The sequence below is a fragment of the Suillus discolor genome (assembly GCF_016758755.1).
Source record: "Suillus discolor strain FC423 chromosome Unknown F5147scaffold_43, whole genome shotgun sequence".
Taxonomy (NCBI): domain Eukaryota; kingdom Fungi; phylum Basidiomycota; class Agaricomycetes; order Boletales; family Suillaceae; genus Suillus; species Suillus discolor.
In genome coordinates, this window is record NW_024541290.1 from 135779 (window position 1) to 153078 (window position 17300).

Here is a 17300-nt window from a genome sequence, read left to right on the forward strand (position 1 = left end):
CAGTTAGAAGACAATCAGGGTACGGAAGAGATATAAGGTTTTTGTGAGGCCCATGGCATGTAGCCAGTATCTCAGGTATTCCGCTTTGGCTGAGGAAAAGAGCAATCAAATTTCTGGAGCATCCCTAGATAGAGATGAGTGTTTGGCTTCATTGACACCCTTTGGCAAGTCACATGACATGTCAGGCTCGGAGAGCTGCATATGATTTCTGTTTGCTCGACACCATCTAAGAATGTCTATGGGTCCTGGTCCGTCTGAGGCAGGGCCACCATATCCAGTTCAGACTATCATATGTACTAAGGCAATGTCCTCTACCTCGAAGAACTCGCCAAAATGGAAGAGGAAACCAAAGCTCAATTTCTATTGCACAGTGCCAGTAGTCCATTATCACCAGCATACCCAATACCAAGTCAACAATGATGGCTCTGTCAGTTATATGCAGAAGCATCTTCTACCTCCTAAGAATGCTAAAGCAACCATCCCGGACCATTATATTGATCAAACTCATGCAGAACGAACTCTATGCAACTCAGACACCTTTTTTTCAATTCCAGAGCCACTTGACGATCTCCCACTTGAAGTATCATTAGATGTTCTAGGCCAACAAAGGAGAAAACGAACAGCAGGCGTACATGCACTACAATGTTTCACATAATTTGACTTCCCCCTTACAATGTTTAATCAGGACCATCCTTTGTTGACGTGGCTGAATCACAGAGCGTTATTCCTTCAAGAAATGATCTGTCTTGAAGGAAGAGTCAGCATGCGGTTGTGCTTAGAGTGTGATGGTCCCAATCCAGAGTACAAGTGTCAGGACTGCTTCGGGTCAGAGCTTCATTGCTCAACTTGTATTTTGTCAGTCCATGCGCACCACCTGCTTCACTGATTGCAGGTACGTCTTTGCATTTAATTGTGATAATAGACTTAATCTCAAATACAGAAGTGGAACGGTCAATACTTCGAGTGAATTTCTCTGAAAGCCCTGGGCCTCCGCATTCAGCTTGGTCACATCACTGGCCGGCAATGTGTCAATCCTCACCGTGCTTTTAATGACGATTTTGTCATTATCGACATCTTCAGTATACACGAAGTGTCACTCGACTTCTGTGGTTGTGCAATAGCCAAAAGTTGTATGCAACAGCTACTTCGAATGTCATTATTTCCTTCGACAACCTCAGATCCAAAAACTGCTGCAACATTCCACTGTCTTACTAGGATGTGATTGGCAATAAAAATCACCAGTTCTCACTATCCTCCACGGTCAACGGTTCAGACAAATACCAACGGTTGATAATGTGGTCATTCGTGGGAGGAGGCGTAAATAGCTGGGTCAATCTAAACAACTTCTAATGACTTTAGGTGGGTTGAGACAGTGACCGTTTAACTGGCTTGATGCAGTGCTTAGGTACTTGAAAATTGATAGTCCATTAACTGGCTTGATGCAGTACTTAGGACACTGAAGATGAGGATTGTAAATGGTGTAGCTGAATCGATAACTGGCTTGATGCAGTACTATGATGCTACTAAAAGAGGATTGCAAAGGTGTGCAATATGAAGATGAAGATATGAATCACACAGTACACAATGAATCAGAGTAATATCTTGTAAACACTCCCTATTCTCAAAAATTAGAGGAGATCAAACTAAGCCTCTAACACAATCGAATCAACCGAAATATGTGGCTTCAAAACTAACTTCTCTGCTGCTCAGGCACTCACAATGAGTATGACGCAGAATCAGAACAGAGTACACCCTCTTGATGTAGTCTTAAAGCAGCCAAGCTCTTAATATTGTTGAATAAAGTGCTAGTCTTATTTGTCGTCCTCCTAATCGTTAAAAATACGTAAATTCTCCCAACAGAAAAGGTATCCTGTGTTTGTATAGAGAATGTGATGAAAACTACAACTAGAAGGACTGATAACTGTGTACCAGCTAGTGTAATTCAGGATTGGCTCAAGGTAGGCCTCAGAAGATCAGTATGTTGTGGGAAATGATGACAAAAGAATGGAGGGAATAAACTAATATTCACTCAGATGTTCACACAGATGTAGGGTGAGAAATTTCAGGAAGATACTCAAATTTTCCTCCCTCTCTCTAAAAGGGGGATGTCTGTCCTCTCAAAGGAAGCTTATTTCAAAAGGGGAGATTGTCATTATTCAGAGGGGAAACTGGGCCCCTTATATACTACTCTAAATGTGGCTGTGTAACTATCTATTTAAGGAAATATGACTCATCCTGACTCATACTGAGTCATGTTAAAGATGACTCATAGTGACTTAGACAGAAAATGACTCATAATGACTTGTTCACTCCTCAAATATTCCCATCTATCAACTTTCTTCCTTCAGTTTCCTGACTAATCCATCTCATCTTACTAATCCATTTCATCTGACTAAGCCATTGATCACACATGAACTGTTGAAATGTTGGAATGCTACCGTAAATATGTTTCAGAACATACAGAAAAAATGTGAAGAATATTGTAAAAAACAATCATAAGATTGTGAGAGAATGCTGACTAATGTGTTGTGATATGTTTGGAACTTATCTTTAGATTGGATAAGTGTTAATTGAATTATGATGTAATATTATGGGTCTGTTATGTCTGAAAATTACTCAAATCAAATCATAATGTGTTATAGAAAATTCTTAGTAATTTCGTAAAGTGTAGTAGAGAATGTCAAAGCTAAAAAGTAGCCATGACCATGCACAAAACAAGTTTGGTGCATGTCACCGCGTTCTGGAGCAGTATCACCTGCTCTCGTTTGAGTCAAAAATATCTGCCTATGAATTTTATCATGGACTTCGCCGGATGTCTGACAATACCGGTCTACTTCTCATTAAGGTAGGTTCAAAATTTCAAGTATCCTTATGGTCAGTAAAGCTTCTTTACAGGATCGATATGAGTCGTTTATGTGGATGATTCGTAAATGGCGTCACCTGAAGATGCTCAAACGCTCAGGGCGAGGTCACGATCCGAAGGGTGTAGAAGCGACAGCTCAAGGTGAATGTGCTGTATTGTGCCCAGCTTGTCCACATCCAGGGAAGAACCTTCCAGATAATTGGAAATATGCACCTCGACGGTGAGTTTTAGATAGCTTGAGTGGTATTATCGCTGATATAGATAGTATTAGTTGGCTCTACGGATTGTTCCTTGCTATCGATGCAAACTTCCGGTTGAAATGCAAGGCTGTCTTGAATGACAGTGTGGACCCAAGCCTGAGTTCTGGGTGGGCCTATTTCGTGGAGGATGAAGCTTATAAGGGCTTCTTGGACAGCAATTCGGACAATACCCAAGAGGTTGTTTTATTTAAATCTTCTTTTCGTGTATTAATGGTGTTCTACAGAAATCAACATGCTCAAGTCACAACGCTGTGAACATGGCGGACACAAAATCTAATTGCGGACTTGCTGCCACAGGTTTAGGTACTGTCAACTGTGCCCGCCACAACATGAAACGGCCCAACGCTGTTGGAGATCTCCAAAAGGGTAAAAGGTAAATTGTGTTTTGCATTCAGACATTGGTGATCCAATGGTCTGTAGATATGTCAACATGGATTATTTGTTCTTCTCAACACTGCGCCACACTGTAATCGACACTCTGAATGTATCTTATGATATCGTGTGCCAGTGGCACAAAAAATTATGGCACCATATGAGCACATTTCCAGTCTCAATGCACCTCCTGCCTGCTTTCAAAACTATCTCTTTTTTTTGTCCCAAAGTTCCACCTTCCTGCTCACATCGAGGAGTGTCAAACCTCATTCTCGTTCAATTTCAAGAGTGGGGTTGGTCGGACTGATGGAGAAGCACCCGAGCGTGGCTGGGCCAATATCAACCCCGTCGCTTCAAGTACTAAAGAGATGGGTCCTGGTGCACGGCGAGACACCCTTGATGACTACTTTGGAGACTCAAATTGGAAAAAGGTAGTTAAACTTGGTTCATACATTTTCATTGAAATCATCCTTTATTGCAACTGGATACCTTAACCTCGACTGCTCCGACACTCGATTGTGCAGACGCACCATGCACCTTCTCTCCATCCACTAGTCGCCTCGATAATACATCAACCCCTTACTATGCCGAGGCAGTTTTGGTCTTGAAGAGCGTATTTGGGCTGACCTCCTTTATTATCAGGTCATACTATGCTTCACAAGATGAAGGATGCATTACCAGAGCGGCAGGATCATCACGAAGCCCTTGACGACCTTGAAGAAGGTTTGAGAGGTGAATATAGTGCCTCTCTCACCCAGTGGAGAGAACAGGTGGAGGCTTGGGAGCGTGACCCTGCAAAGCCAAATCCTTTCAAACGAAGGGCAGAAAGTATGTATGGATCATCATCAGTCACTGTGTGCTGATCTTTCCGTGCATCGTAGTTGTCACTATGGCTTCTGCGCGACTGGAACTGGCTAGGGATGACCAGAATGATATTCAAACAGGGACTTGCCTTGCGCTACACAAGGACTGTACTCCTAGTGTATTGATCAGTACCGGCTTAGAACTCGAGGAACAACAGTAAGTCCCCTGAGTGCTGCATATGAGATCTTGGTCTTACTTTTTTCTAGACGGTGAATGAAAGCTGACAGAGCCAGCCTCAGAGTTCACGCAACAGACAATCAAGAAGGGAAGATGCTTCAGCAGAATAACACTCTGCAATGCAGGATTGACACCTGGACTAAATTACAGGAACTATACATGCCGTCGCTCGCTGCACTACGTGTCAGTGAGAGTTCAGTATCTGGTGGCATAGCCACTGCAGTAGCTACACCAGAAACTGTCAAACTCTGGCTACCATCCCAAATGGGCAAGACAGCACCTTGTGACACCCGCCTCCAAACCATCGAATGGAAGCTCCGGTATGTGCAAGCTCACGATGCACTCCGTTCCCTACGTTCAAACTTGTGTGCTCAGACTGCAATCCTCAAGTATAAAGATCGCAACCTTCGTGGACAAGGTGCGAATACGAGGGCACGGAATACACTCAAAGCTGTTGAAGCAAGGCTTGAGGCTGCCGCCAGCACATATGAGCGTGCCCATAAGGCTCTCGTGGTTCTTGCACCACTGCTGAATCAGACTGGGTGGCACTCCTCACTGCGGCCACTAAACCAAGCGGATATCCGCTCGATGACAGATCTATTATGGGGGGAATCAGAGGGGACAAGAAAACTATCTTGGATCTGGAATATGTGAGGAGCTGCACCTGACGAGATGGACAAGGACAATGCTTTGGAAGGCGAGTACTTTTTTTTTGTTTTGGAAGCTTCAAGCCTAAGGTTCGCAGTTAATTAGATATGTGAATCGAATGGTGCAAAGCCAGGGCACGGGCGATGCGCTGGGCTGAAGAGGTGGAGCTGCTGAAGGACGAGATGTGGAGGATCCTACAATTTTTCGTATGGGATGCACAATGCTGGGACGAGCGAGGGCTAGAAGATGCCTTACATGACGTGCATGATGATGATGAGCGCGAGGGACTGATAGCATATGCCAAACGTCAAGCTTCATTATGTCGAAGGCTCGCTGAGTCCTTCAGGACTAGTTGGACTGACACCTTGGCACTGGCGGACATATTCAACCACTCACTCATCACTCAGCAAGACATGGACATTGATTGATTAGTACCCATAGTACATGCATACTACGTAGCAAGATCCAATATAAATTTGTGCTAGCATTGGCTGTCTCATTCGAATGAGTAGTAGGTGTATGTGAATGTGGGAGGGCCAACGGGAGGCAAGAATGAGCGGGCCAACGGGGGGGCGAGAACAAGCAGGCGAACAGGCGGGCAAGATGCATTAGCAAAATGGGCAAGCGGAGCACTACTATGCATCATGATGCATCAACTCCCTCCCATGCTGATGCATCAGCGGGAGGACTGATGCATCATGATGCATCGGTGGGAGGGCTGATGCATCAGCACGGGAGGGAGCTGATGCATCACAGCAGGAGGGAGCTGATGCATTAGTGAGGAGAAAGGGTAGTATAATTGCAGCAATGATGCATCACGGGTGCGCTACAGTTACCCTGTTTGATGCATCAGCATGCCACAAACCTGTGTAGAAGAATGTAAGCCGAAGGACAATGATGAGTCTGAACAAATACTTACGACAGTCTCGAGGTGAGCCCTCCCATCTGCAACGTCTTGACTGTCCCACTGTTACGACACACGGTCGTGTGCGACTAGGATAATCTAACAGCGACAACCACGACAGTGGTACCGAGTGCTGAGAGTCGTCGGCCTTTACAGACAAGCAAAGGTTGCGTACTCGAACGTAGCTCGTGGTGGTTAACGAGGGGTTACGCTGAGATGATAGCAGGGTTTACAGACAGTGAGAGGCGTCACTGAAGGTACGAGTCGATGTCGAGCAGGTAGCTTTAGCGGGACAAGGAGTTCAAGGGTAAACCTAGTAAGATTAAAGTAAGGAGCGTCTACTTTAATCTTCGACCTTATATAAGGCTACTCGTCGTATCTAAGCTCAGCCTAAAGCTGGGTTCTAATCTGCTTATCTACATGTGTCAGAGATAGCGTCCATGAGGCAGGCTTCTATCGTAGATAGGATCCACATGGTATCCTTCTATCTATACATGAGGCAGCGTGTGGCTTGCCTTCTGTCTTCTATCAGGCAGCACGAGGCTTGCCTTCTATCATCTATCAGTCCTCGAGGCAACACGAGGCTTGCCTTCTATCTTGATAACATTAATAGGTCTTCTAGACCTATGTCGTCATGTATCGTCACGTGCGGTCCAGACCGCTTATCTAAGCCGGCAGTTGCCACTTATCGTCTATTGTCATCTATTGTCATCTGTCGTCATCTGTCGTCACAGAGCCAGTGATGCTCTGGTATCGTCTATAGAGCTGGTAAGGCTCCGGTGTCGTCTATAGCCGTGCGTTCAGCAGAGGGCTGTCGTCTATAGCCATGCGGTGGCAGAGGGCTGGTCTGCTGGCGGGGGACTCGTGCCATGTTGCTGTAACACCCACCGTTCTTCAACATAAGCCAGCTTATAGTTGGGGTCAAGGACTGTAGTTATATGAGAGGCGGGCACATGTTAGTGAAGTTTTTCATATGAGGCGGTGAAGAGAGAGGGAGGTAGTAGGTACAATAGGAGGGAGAATGGGAGGGAAGTGAAGTTTTTCATATGAGGCAGCGAACTTTTCATAAGATGAGTCGTCCATAGAAGAGGGAGGTAGGTATGGTGGGGAGGGAAAGATGGGAGGAAAGTGAAGTTTTTCATATGAGGTCCATAGAAGAGGGAGATAGGTATGATGGGGGAGGAAGATGGGAGGAAAGTGAAGTTTTTATGAATGCTCACTGAGACAAATAAAATATACATCCGAGTCGCTTGTTTTCTTGTAGTATTTGTTGACGTTCTTGAGTCCTTGCTTGATTGCATCGGTGATCGGTGCATACTGTATATTGTTGGCCATCTCTTGCCACCGGTCAGCCAGGCACTCCAATGTAGGTATCGTTTGCCATGCAGTAGGGTGTTTCACGGAGGAGAAAGTTTGCTGGGCGGTAGCCGGCTCCTTCAGGACTTGATGAACGAGTCCAAGGTGTCTCCAGTCATTCCAGCCGAGCTTGAAATCATCATAAGACTTGTTGTGAAGATTCGGGACTTCTTTGCTTTCGTCAGCGAGATTGGTGAAATGGTTGACGGCCTGTTTAAAATATAAATATCAGATTCACGAACACTGAATAGACGGAGTGTAGAGATACCTCCTCGAAAGACATGCTTACTCTCAGGTTCACCAGCGTCCCTACCAAACATTAGCAGAACACAATACATGCAGTTCTAATTACATACTTGCAAGGGTTGCATACCCAGTGTGTTTCATGGCGAGTGAAGACAGTGTGAATGTCAGCGGTATGTTCAGTCTTCGGCAAAGTGGCTTGGATGGCGTCCTCAGGTTCGGCTTCGGCTTCAGCTTTGGGCTGGTCCTCCAAAGGATCAGTGTCATGACCAGCGTCATCGTCATCAAGGCTATCCTCGTCTGATAATAGACATGATAAAACCTTTTTGTGAGCCGGTTGAAGTTGAAGTTCAGTAGCGCTAGACAATGCACGTTTGTGGTTTGTTGAGCTGGTGGAGGTCGAGGTTGAATAAACGTTCTCAGCATCCCGGAGGCGAGCAGATGGCTTAGAGGTGCGAATGGATTGTCGAGCACCAGCTGTGACTGGTGTTGGTTTGCGCCCAGTATTCAGTAGCATAGAGAAGGCATCCTGAGGAGAATTAGTAGATGATGATGGCTGGGGGGCAGAGGACGTGGTGTCAAGGGGGACAGAATCATCGAGATCATGGTAGAAGACGATGTCCTTGGCATCCTTGAGAGAACCATCAGCATTGACAGCGCATGAGTCTGAATGAGCCATGTTGAATATATTGCTTACCTGCTGAGGCTTGCACATTTTATGTGCAAGCAAATCAGACAGCCAGTGGACAAACAGCCGGTGGAGGATCATAATAGCATTGTAGGGTGTTGGTATGATAAGGATCTGGGCGAGGACATGGTCATTACGAGCACAACACTCACACTGTTCAGTTTGAACAGTGCATATCATGACTTACCTTGTCAATGAGCCTCTGCATTTGACGGAAACAAGTAAGTATCGAAGCTCGAGAATCCTTGAGGCCAAGGCGAATCATCAAAGGCAGTGTCAAAACATGCTTTGACAATGCAACAGAACTTCTCACGGTTTGGGGAAGGTTCGAACCAACATAGAACCATTCGGCAAATGGTGGACTGTGAACCTCACTCAGGTCCGGTCTGCCCCAATTCATGGACCATGGACTGAACCAAGGAAGAACCTGACCGTTGGTCAGGTTCGGACCATGGTTCTGGACCGAACCACGGCAGCACTACTGCTTCTTTTTTTTTTTGGACAAGTGGGTCTATTATATAGCAACTGACACTATCTAGTCCTATATAAATGCTTATAGCGGTATCTAAAGTACCGGCCCGAGGAGAAATGCTCTTACGCACTCCCCGCAGTTCGCGGGGGTGTGTGGGACTCCGTGAACCCTAGGTTGCCTCATTCTGTGGGGGCCTAGGGAGCGTTATACCCACTAAAACCTCAATTGATGTGGCCCAATTCTGGGGGAGGGGGTCCCCTCTTGAGACTACTTCCAACCATGTGGCCTTGACCTGGCTGGTGAAGGCTGGAGATCGTTTTAGTTTACAAGCAGCTACTCTGTCTAATTGTAGTTGGTGTTCAATGGCCTTAAACCATCTCTTTGTCACATGGTTCCTGTCGTGGGATATACCTTGGATGACGCGTTCACATCGTAGGACCCAGATTAAGTATGTGGATTCAGACATAAGGATTCACAGAAGCCTTGATGCCCCTTGGTTACATTTAACGGTCTATTGTCCAGCCTCATTATTCCTGTTCTGCCTTTGATATATACTTAGTGTCCCACATCTGAGGATGGTCCCTAGTGAGACATCAGGCCATGGCGTGTCATCATGGGGCCACAAGCGCTTCGCAAGGCTCCAGATAAGTTTTCCGGCTGGATGGTCGCACTCTATGAGAATGTGCTCTATGGATTCGGTGGTCTCTCTACAATGTGGGCATCAGGCCCTCTGTTCATAATTTGGTATGTTTATCCAGAAATCTCCCACTTTCAGGGAGTTGTGTAGCGCTCTGAATACAAAGTTTTGAAACTTTTTAGATAGGTCTTTATGACGTCTGTTCAGCCAGATTGTTTGGTCCGTTTCCTGTGTTCTTGATACTATTCCCACTGCATGTCTCGTTATTTCTAGGAGTCCGGTGGTCGATCATTTTTGTTCTAGTTTTAGGGACGACCTGATTCCCTGGTACGCCATTGCTTGTGTTATTTTACTGAGTTTTGCACCTTGCAGGTCAAAGTTTTTAGGGACATTGACGTCAATATGGTCACACAGGTTCTTTTGGGCGCCAATACCGGCAAGTTTATCAGCTTCTTCATTGCCCTGAATTCCGCTGTGGCCCTTAATCCAATGGAAGGCTGTCGTTGCTGCTCTTTTTCTTAGGTGGTATGCCATAGCTTTGAAAAGTTCGCTATTTGCAATTCCTATCCAACCTCGGTCCTCCCAGTTTTGGAGATGGTTGGTGAGACCATCTATTGCGTAATGTGAGTCTGTTATAATTGTAATTGGGACTAGAGGGCTGACACTCTGTAGTCTGATTAGTATCGCAGCTACTTCTCCTGTTTGGTTGGATTGGTTTTCACCAGGGATCCTTACGGCCTTGTTCAGGGGGTTGTTTTCCCCGAACCATATGCCGCTGCCACACTGTGCATCTTGTTTTCCATTGTTTATGCATGAGCCGTCAGTGTAAATCTCGACAGGTGGTTCTTGTTGTCCCCGTCCTTGGTTGGGTCTTTGGAGCCGGTGAGCTGGGGTCTGTGCGGTCTCTGAGTCTCCCGCAAAGATTCTGAAACACTCTGCTAGTTGTGATTTTTCCGAGACTGATGGATCGAAGACGATGTCTCCTCTGTGTTGAGTTCTTGCTCTTGTGTTCTTTTCCAGGCGGCGGTGTGTGAGTGTAAGTCCGTAGTTGACTGGACAATGAAATGGGTTGAATTTTGGGGTCAGGTTGTTTATGATTGCTGCCGCCGTGGATATGCATTTATGTGGGTTTTTGCATCCTGCCAGTCTATCCGATATGCATTGACCACATACGCAGTCATGATTCTCCCAGTGGTGTGGAACTGTGGTTGGTCTATTACTCACTTTTAATAGGTCTTTGATTGTTTTTACTTCATGGGTTCGTTTTAGGCATGCGTCTTTTATCTTATGATAGGTCCGCGGTAGTGCGCCGAGGTGAAGCCATGCTGGGAGTTGTTGTTTATGGGTTTGTGAGAGTTTAATCGGCGCGAAGCTCATGTTGTGTTTTCTTGCCATTTTTAACATTGAGATTATTTCTTTAGGTACTCTGCTTGCGCATGTTCCCCTTGTGGGGGGTGCCCAGAAGGTGAGGAAGGTTTGAACATCATTCGGGTTGTTAACCCCATCCGGTTTCAGGGTGTTTAGTACAGCGTCTACCACAAAGGTCCATGCAGGACGTGTGGGGGACGTGTTTACGTAGGCGCTGAGCCACGTTATGTTTATGGCTTCATTTCTAGATGCAATGTCCAGGAGCCCGATGCCTCCTTCTTCTTTCTGTTTTTGCAGGCGTTTCAGGCTAATTGGTGGTGATTTCGCGTTATTCCATATAAACTTTCTTATCATTTTTTCGATAGCTGTCTCAATTGCTTTTGGCATTCCCTGTGCCTTGGTGAGGAATTGGGTCATGCCTCCTACAAACATTTGGATGATCAGGTGTTTACCATCTAGTGTCGGGTTTCCCCTGTTCCATTGTTGGAGTGTGGACTCGATCTTATCTAGGACGGGTTCCCAGGGAGTTGCGCTGTCAAGGTCATTCCCTATCCACGCTCCTAAGGATCTTACAGGTGTTGCATCTCAGGCGATCTTTACTGACACGTCCCACGGGTTATCTTCTGTGTTTAGCTTCCTGGAGGTCACAACTTTTAGCCTGTGTGTTTTAGAGCCAATCGGTAGGATTTCTGTCTTTTCTAAGTTGAATTTCGCGCCTGAAGCTTTGCACCAGGTCTTCAGTAAGTCATGTAGGTCATTATATTTGTTGCCTTTTCTTAGGTACACAGTTGTATCGTCCGCGTACATGTTGACTATTAGTTTGTGTGCGAAACCAGGTATGTCATATCCTTTCAGTTTCGTTGAGTTTATTAGGGCGCATGCTAATGGCTCTATCGCAAGGTCAAAAAGCAGGCAGGATAACGGATCCCCTTGCCTTACTCCTCTCATTACCTTGAAGGGTGCGCTCATGAATCCGTTTATCATTACTCTGGTATGTGCTTGTTCATATAACGATTGGACGGTTTTAATGAATCTTACTGGTAGGTTGAAGGCTTCTAGTGTCTTAATCAGATAGTCATGGTGGACCTTATCATACGCTTTTTCTTGGTCGAGTGCTACGATTGCGCCATCTTCCTCCATGACATCTGCATAGGCTGTCATCATTTGTGTAAGTCGAATTGGGTCAAAGATTGATCTTTTTGGGATGAATCTGCACTGATCTGGATGTATTAGTTTATGTATTTCTTTCGCGAGTCGCACAGCTAAGGTCTTAGTGAGTAGTTTGTAGTCTGTGTTTAGTAGGGTGATCGGGCGGTAGTTTGCTATATCTGATCGGTCTTTCTTTTTGTATAGGGGACACATCCAACCTAGGGCAAAGTTCGATTCCTCTATCATGCCGTGTGTTTGTATGTCGTTGAAGATAATAGTGAGGACTTTAATTATATTGAAGCTGGGTTCGTTTTTCATGCATTTCTTTTTGTGAAGTTCATGTAGGGATTTCCAGGCTTCATAGGGAATTCTGTCTATTCCTGCAGCGCTGCCGGCTTTGGATGAGTATAGTGCTTCTCTCACGTCTGTTACAAGTAACATCAGTCACGTGGCCCCCCTATCATTTTCCCTTCATCCTTGCCCTCACCATCTACCGGCTCGTCCTCCTTTACCGACTTTCCGTTGACCGGATCCTCAGGACTGTTCCCGTCCCTCGCATCGCCCGCCTCCACGCACGTGCACGCACGTTCCTCCACTGATTCGACCACCTATGTGGTCCCGCACCTATGACTCGGTCTGACTCGTGCCACCAATGTGGCTTTCCTCTTTCTGTTTCCCCTGACTGCGGATTCCCGCACATTGTATTCTTACCGTTGGTCCGTTCCAATGTTTCTCGGTCTCATTCCACTTTCGACCATCCATCACTAATCCGGCTATGTTGCCAACGCACCTATACCACATTCGTATCCCCTTTACCCTTACCTACTGTGCGGTAGCCTTGCCCTTAACCCTCTCCACTTAGTATAAGTAGTCGGTCACCCTGTACTAGATTCTCTAACTTGAATCTACTCAATCTTCCCTGGAACATACTTCCCTCTGAAGCCCCCTCAGCTTCAGTCTCTAGTATCTTTTCTTAGTCGCTCTTCGCGACTAAGTCTACCTCGATCGACCTCATCGTTCGGACAAGACAGTCCTTACCTTGAGCGACTTCTAAGACATCCGTCTCAGAAGTCACGTGACACGCGCGTACTGTGATCACTGCCGACTCGTCGTCGCCAGTATCACTTGCTATACCGGATCCTTCCGGTTACGTCATGAACGTTAGCGGACGACGCCCCTCTTAGGGCTCCGCCTAACAGATCTATTTGAGTGCGTAACAACGTCGGTATCTTGTATTGGGTCGTTCAGTGGGCATAGAGGTGGGTTTATTATTTTTTGTTCATTCGGTATTTCATTTAGAGCTTCTCGCATCATTGTGAGTCTCAGCATTTCATCTGGGTCCTGCGTGTCTTCTTGTTGGAGGTTATTATGGTATGTTTTTGCGACTTCTGCCATTTCTTCGGACTTGGTGGCGATTCTGTTTGTGTTTGGAATCTTTAGTCTGTGTATTAAGTCTCTAGGTTTCCTGGATTTGTTTACTCCAGACCAATATTTACTGATCATCTCTCCCTTCAAGGACCACTTCACTTGGGCTTTTGGGTGGGCGTCCCTATATCTTTTTCGTTCCAGGTGCTCAAGCTCTTTCTCTAGTATTATTTTGTTTTGTCGTCTGTCAGTGGACGAATCCATGTCTGGTGCGTTGGACGTCCTTTTGATGTCTTTTTGTAACTGTTTTATCTTTTGATTGATTTTTGCCAGGTGAAACTTTGCGGTGTGCTGTGCTTCTGAGGTTATCTTGGTTTTGAAAGTTTCCCACAGGGTCTGTGGGTTTCTGGAGTTGGTCCGAGTTTCGACTGTACTGTTTTCTATTTCGGTCTGGAGTGATAAGCCTAATTTCTCTATTTTCTCTAATAGGGTTTCATCGGATAATGTGCCTATTGGCCACGACCATCTGCCTGTCCCAATGTGTGGGGCTTCTGGTGGGGCGAAGTGGGTGCGGACGATGCTGTGGTCTGTGGGTATGGGGCAAAGGTATGTTTTCCATTCTGTCACACTATCTTTGTGTAAGATTGACGTATATATTCTGTCTAGGCGTGACAAGGAGTTTGTATTACTATTGAGCGTGAAAAGCCGCGTTGTAGGGTGTGAGTGTCTCCACGTGTCCTGTATATTAAAATCATTCCTGAAGTTTCGTAGGGCCTCTACTGCTTGTTCATTATCTGGTCTGGATGGAGCTCTGTCGAGGGGGTCTTTGGTGACGTTAAAGTCCCCCATCATAAAGTCGAGGGTGCTTAACCCTTTCTGTAGCCATTTCATTCTGACGGTGTCCCAGAAGTGCTGGTGTTCTGAGTGGTTATTGGGTGCGTAGATGTTAAGTAGGTTTATTGTCCTGTCATTATGCCATTTGATTGATAGAGCCGCAGCTCTACCGGGGATTAGTACTGACCATTTAATGTCAGATACATTAATCATTTCTTTATTCAAGACAAAGGCTACACCCGCAGAGTTGCTGGGGCGCGAGGGATCTTGGGAGTTGAGGACCAGTAGGTGTCTCGAGAATAGGGACTCAATTTGTCTTTCATTATCGTTGGAGAGGTGCATTTCTTGCAAGCATAATATACCGATTTTCTCTTCTCTGATTGTTTTATTTATCATGGGCCATTTCAAGATTGTGCTGGCGCCTAGTGATGTGGAAGCCCTGCCTTTCACGTTTAGTGTGGCCAGGGTTATGTTTGCACGGGTGTGTTTTTGAGTGTTAGTGTATGTTCGTCGCTGGTGTGCGGGTGCCCTGTTGGGCACAGGAGGTACTACGCCACCGATCTCCCCTGGTACGTCACTGGGGGGCTCCTCGGCGATGGAAGGCTGCTCCCCTCTGCTCCTGGGGAGGCTAGGACCAAGGCCGAAATCAGAACCGGGAAAAAGGGGGGGGGGGGGTTTGTATATTGGTTGGTAGTCGGTAGATACTTTACTTATCGTTACGACTATAGATAAGTCAGGGATAGCATTGCCCAGCTACCTGGGGGACTATGTCATCATTTTCAAGGAGCATCAATGCCCTAACCATAATGTCGACTACTAATGAAGACTTCAGCCTCTCAGCACGGCTCGTCCAGACCTAAATAGGTCTCCGTGTTCTGGTGTGCACCATGCTTGGTGAGATGGTCTCCGCTTTCCTGTCTCGCCGGAACAATCAGTAAATGTGGGCGGGAACCTGTAGTTGATAGCTCGCGTCTCCCTCGGGCTTACTATGCGATTCAACGACTCATTTTCACAATAGGATTAGGGCCTAAAGTCATAGCCGTTGCTGCGGGTATTTACGTTCACAAGGTCAGTTCTCGGAAAGGACTGTATTTGGTTCTAAAGTATATGGTTGAAGTATGTGCGCATCAGGGAGAGGGATATGTACGAGGTACAAGGTGGGATAGGGAGCATGATCAAGTTGGTAACGGCTGAGGGGGGCTTCTGTCTTATAGTACTAGAGTTCAGGCATGTTATGTATCAATGGCGGAGTGTAACGGGTGCGATAGTACTAGGTGTTCCTTCCAGGTTTTCTGTTTCTCATCCTTCCAGGTTGGCAGGACGCGTTGATTGCCGTTCTAAATCCCATGGTGGGGCCATTCCATTTTGGAATGCTGGGGAACGGGCATAGGCCGCGCGGGTGGGCGAGGGAATGGCAGATTGGGCAGGGGGATAGAGCGACTGTGGCACCACAGCCATCTAGATCTGTTGGATAGTCTAGGAGGTGGAGAAAGCCTCTCAGGTCAGTCCAAGCTTTGGCGTCATTGGTTGGGCTAATGGCGAAAATGTTGAAGCGGGGTACTGAGAGTCCGCCTGTGACTTTGAAGTCAAGGTGCTCTACGCAGATCAATCTGATTAGGTCTCGTGTAGCTTTGTATACCATCTCCTCTTTGCATATCTCACTCATGAAAAAAATATCATTGATGTAGCCTCTGTTCTCGTCTAGGGCCCAAACATCCGCGACCATTTTGCGGATGATGTTGGTATCAGAGGTGGTGAAGCCGGAAAGGCAAAATAGGAGCTCTGGTGTTTGCGAACAGTTAAAAGGGAGTGCCTTGTAGGTGACATCTACGGCGGACCATATTCGCTGTCCTAGAATGAGTTCTTTTGTCTCTTCTGAGACGTTATGGACTAGGTAGCCGACAGGGAAGTCTTTGGAGTTCCTTCCTCCTTAGGGTTGGGGAGGTGAGACATGCACGGGAGGGGCGCCTTGGTGCACAAAGTTTGCCACTGCTTTCAAAGACATCTTTTCCGGTGTGGTCGAAGACTCTGATCATGAACTTTGGGTGTTCTACCTGGAACCAGGCAAGCAGTACCTTATTGTCAAGGTGATCAAAGATCTGAGCGGAGTGAGACATATGCACACTCAGGAATCCTCCAATTGGGTTGGGGTGAACTGTGGGAGGACGGTGCTATGGTTTGGGCCGTCATGGCTTAGGATCGCTCTGTTCTTACCCGCCAGGGCTAGATGCGCAAGGATGACCTCCTCCTCTGGGGTTGGGATGTGCATGGAGGTGGGGCTAGCCAGGATTGTCATTGTCTGGTCCGCAGAGTTAGATGGGGCGTGGATGGATTCCGCTATTCTGTTTTTGGCGACGCCCGCTACAGGGTTCTCTATGGAGGATGTTACACGAAACTCCTGCATGATGAGGAGGTCATCAGGTGGGGGGGGCGCAGGGATTTCGCGAGGAGCTGGGGTAGGGGTGTCGGGAGGAGACTGGAGTGGTTCTGGGGAGTGTGGATCAGGTAGCGGTGTCATGAGGAGATCATCCATATTATCGTCGTCTGGGAGGATGTTGGAGGAGAAGTACTTTGGCCCGACGCAGGAGGATTGAGATGTGAGACGGGGAGTGCTGGGGTAAGGGCGGGATGATTGGGAGAGGGCTTTTATGGATGTGAGGTCTTTGTCTTTCATCTTCTGGTGGGCGAGGATTTCGTATGAGGCTGGAAGGGTTTTTATAGTGAGTATTAGAGCGCAGTTATAGTCGGAGGGGTTGGTTAGTTAGAGGTCGGTGATGTTGTCGTGGCCGAGTTCATATCTTAGCGGCTATTGGGCTGTGGTTCAATGATACCTAGATTGGGAGTGATGTCTCAAGGGTATCGTTTGGCGGTGAAGGAGGGTTATACTATATTATTTGCGAGCTATCGTTTTACGTGGGGTGTAGGTTCACTTCTCAAGTTGGTATAGGTCATGAGAGGGTGTGCTTACTCATGGGGGCAACATGTTATTTTGTGTGTGGTGATGGCAGGTTTTGGTTTTATTATCCAGAGTCGTTTTCATTTAGTGAGTGTTTCCTGGTTCTCAAGTAGTTTTTAATTTGTGCGACGATGCGAGGATGTG

The 17300-nt window shown here is 46.6% G+C and overlaps 3 protein-coding genes across 3 annotated transcripts; 1 reads left to right on the forward strand and 2 right to left on the reverse strand.

The window, feature by feature from the left end:
- Nucleotides 1-736: 736 nt before the first annotated feature.
- On the forward strand, nucleotides 737-5612 carry F5147DRAFT_746669 (uncharacterized protein; the record flags this gene model as incomplete). Its single annotated transcript, XM_041439871.1, has 14 exons — nucleotides 737-859; nucleotides 941-950; nucleotides 981-1205; nucleotides 1933-1937; nucleotides 2720-2845; nucleotides 2896-3083; nucleotides 3129-3300; nucleotides 3348-3496; nucleotides 3544-3670; nucleotides 3726-3939; nucleotides 4138-4323; nucleotides 4377-4515; nucleotides 4587-5186; nucleotides 5318-5612. The coding sequence occupies 14 exons, from the start codon at nucleotides 737-739 to the stop codon at nucleotides 5610-5612; spliced, it is 2559 nt and encodes an 852-aa protein (XP_041290626.1).
- A 4499-nt stretch (nucleotides 5613-10111) lies between these two features.
- Nucleotides 10112-11074, reverse strand: F5147DRAFT_555690 (uncharacterized protein; the record flags this gene model as incomplete). The annotated part of the gene is made up of 1 exon (XM_041430504.1): nucleotides 10112-11074. A coding segment is annotated over one exon (963 nt), but the record flags the coding sequence as incomplete, so codon positions are not given.
- Nucleotides 11075-15470: 4396 nt separating this feature from the next.
- On the reverse strand, nucleotides 15471-16874 carry F5147DRAFT_654640 (uncharacterized protein; the record flags this gene model as incomplete). The annotated part of the gene is made up of 4 exons (XM_041433892.1): nucleotides 15471-16129; nucleotides 16158-16254; nucleotides 16276-16355; nucleotides 16415-16874. 4 exons carry the CDS (start codon nucleotides 16872-16874, stop codon nucleotides 15471-15473), a joined length of 1296 nt encoding a protein of 431 aa, XP_041290628.1.
- Nucleotides 16875-17300: the final 426 nt, after the last annotated feature.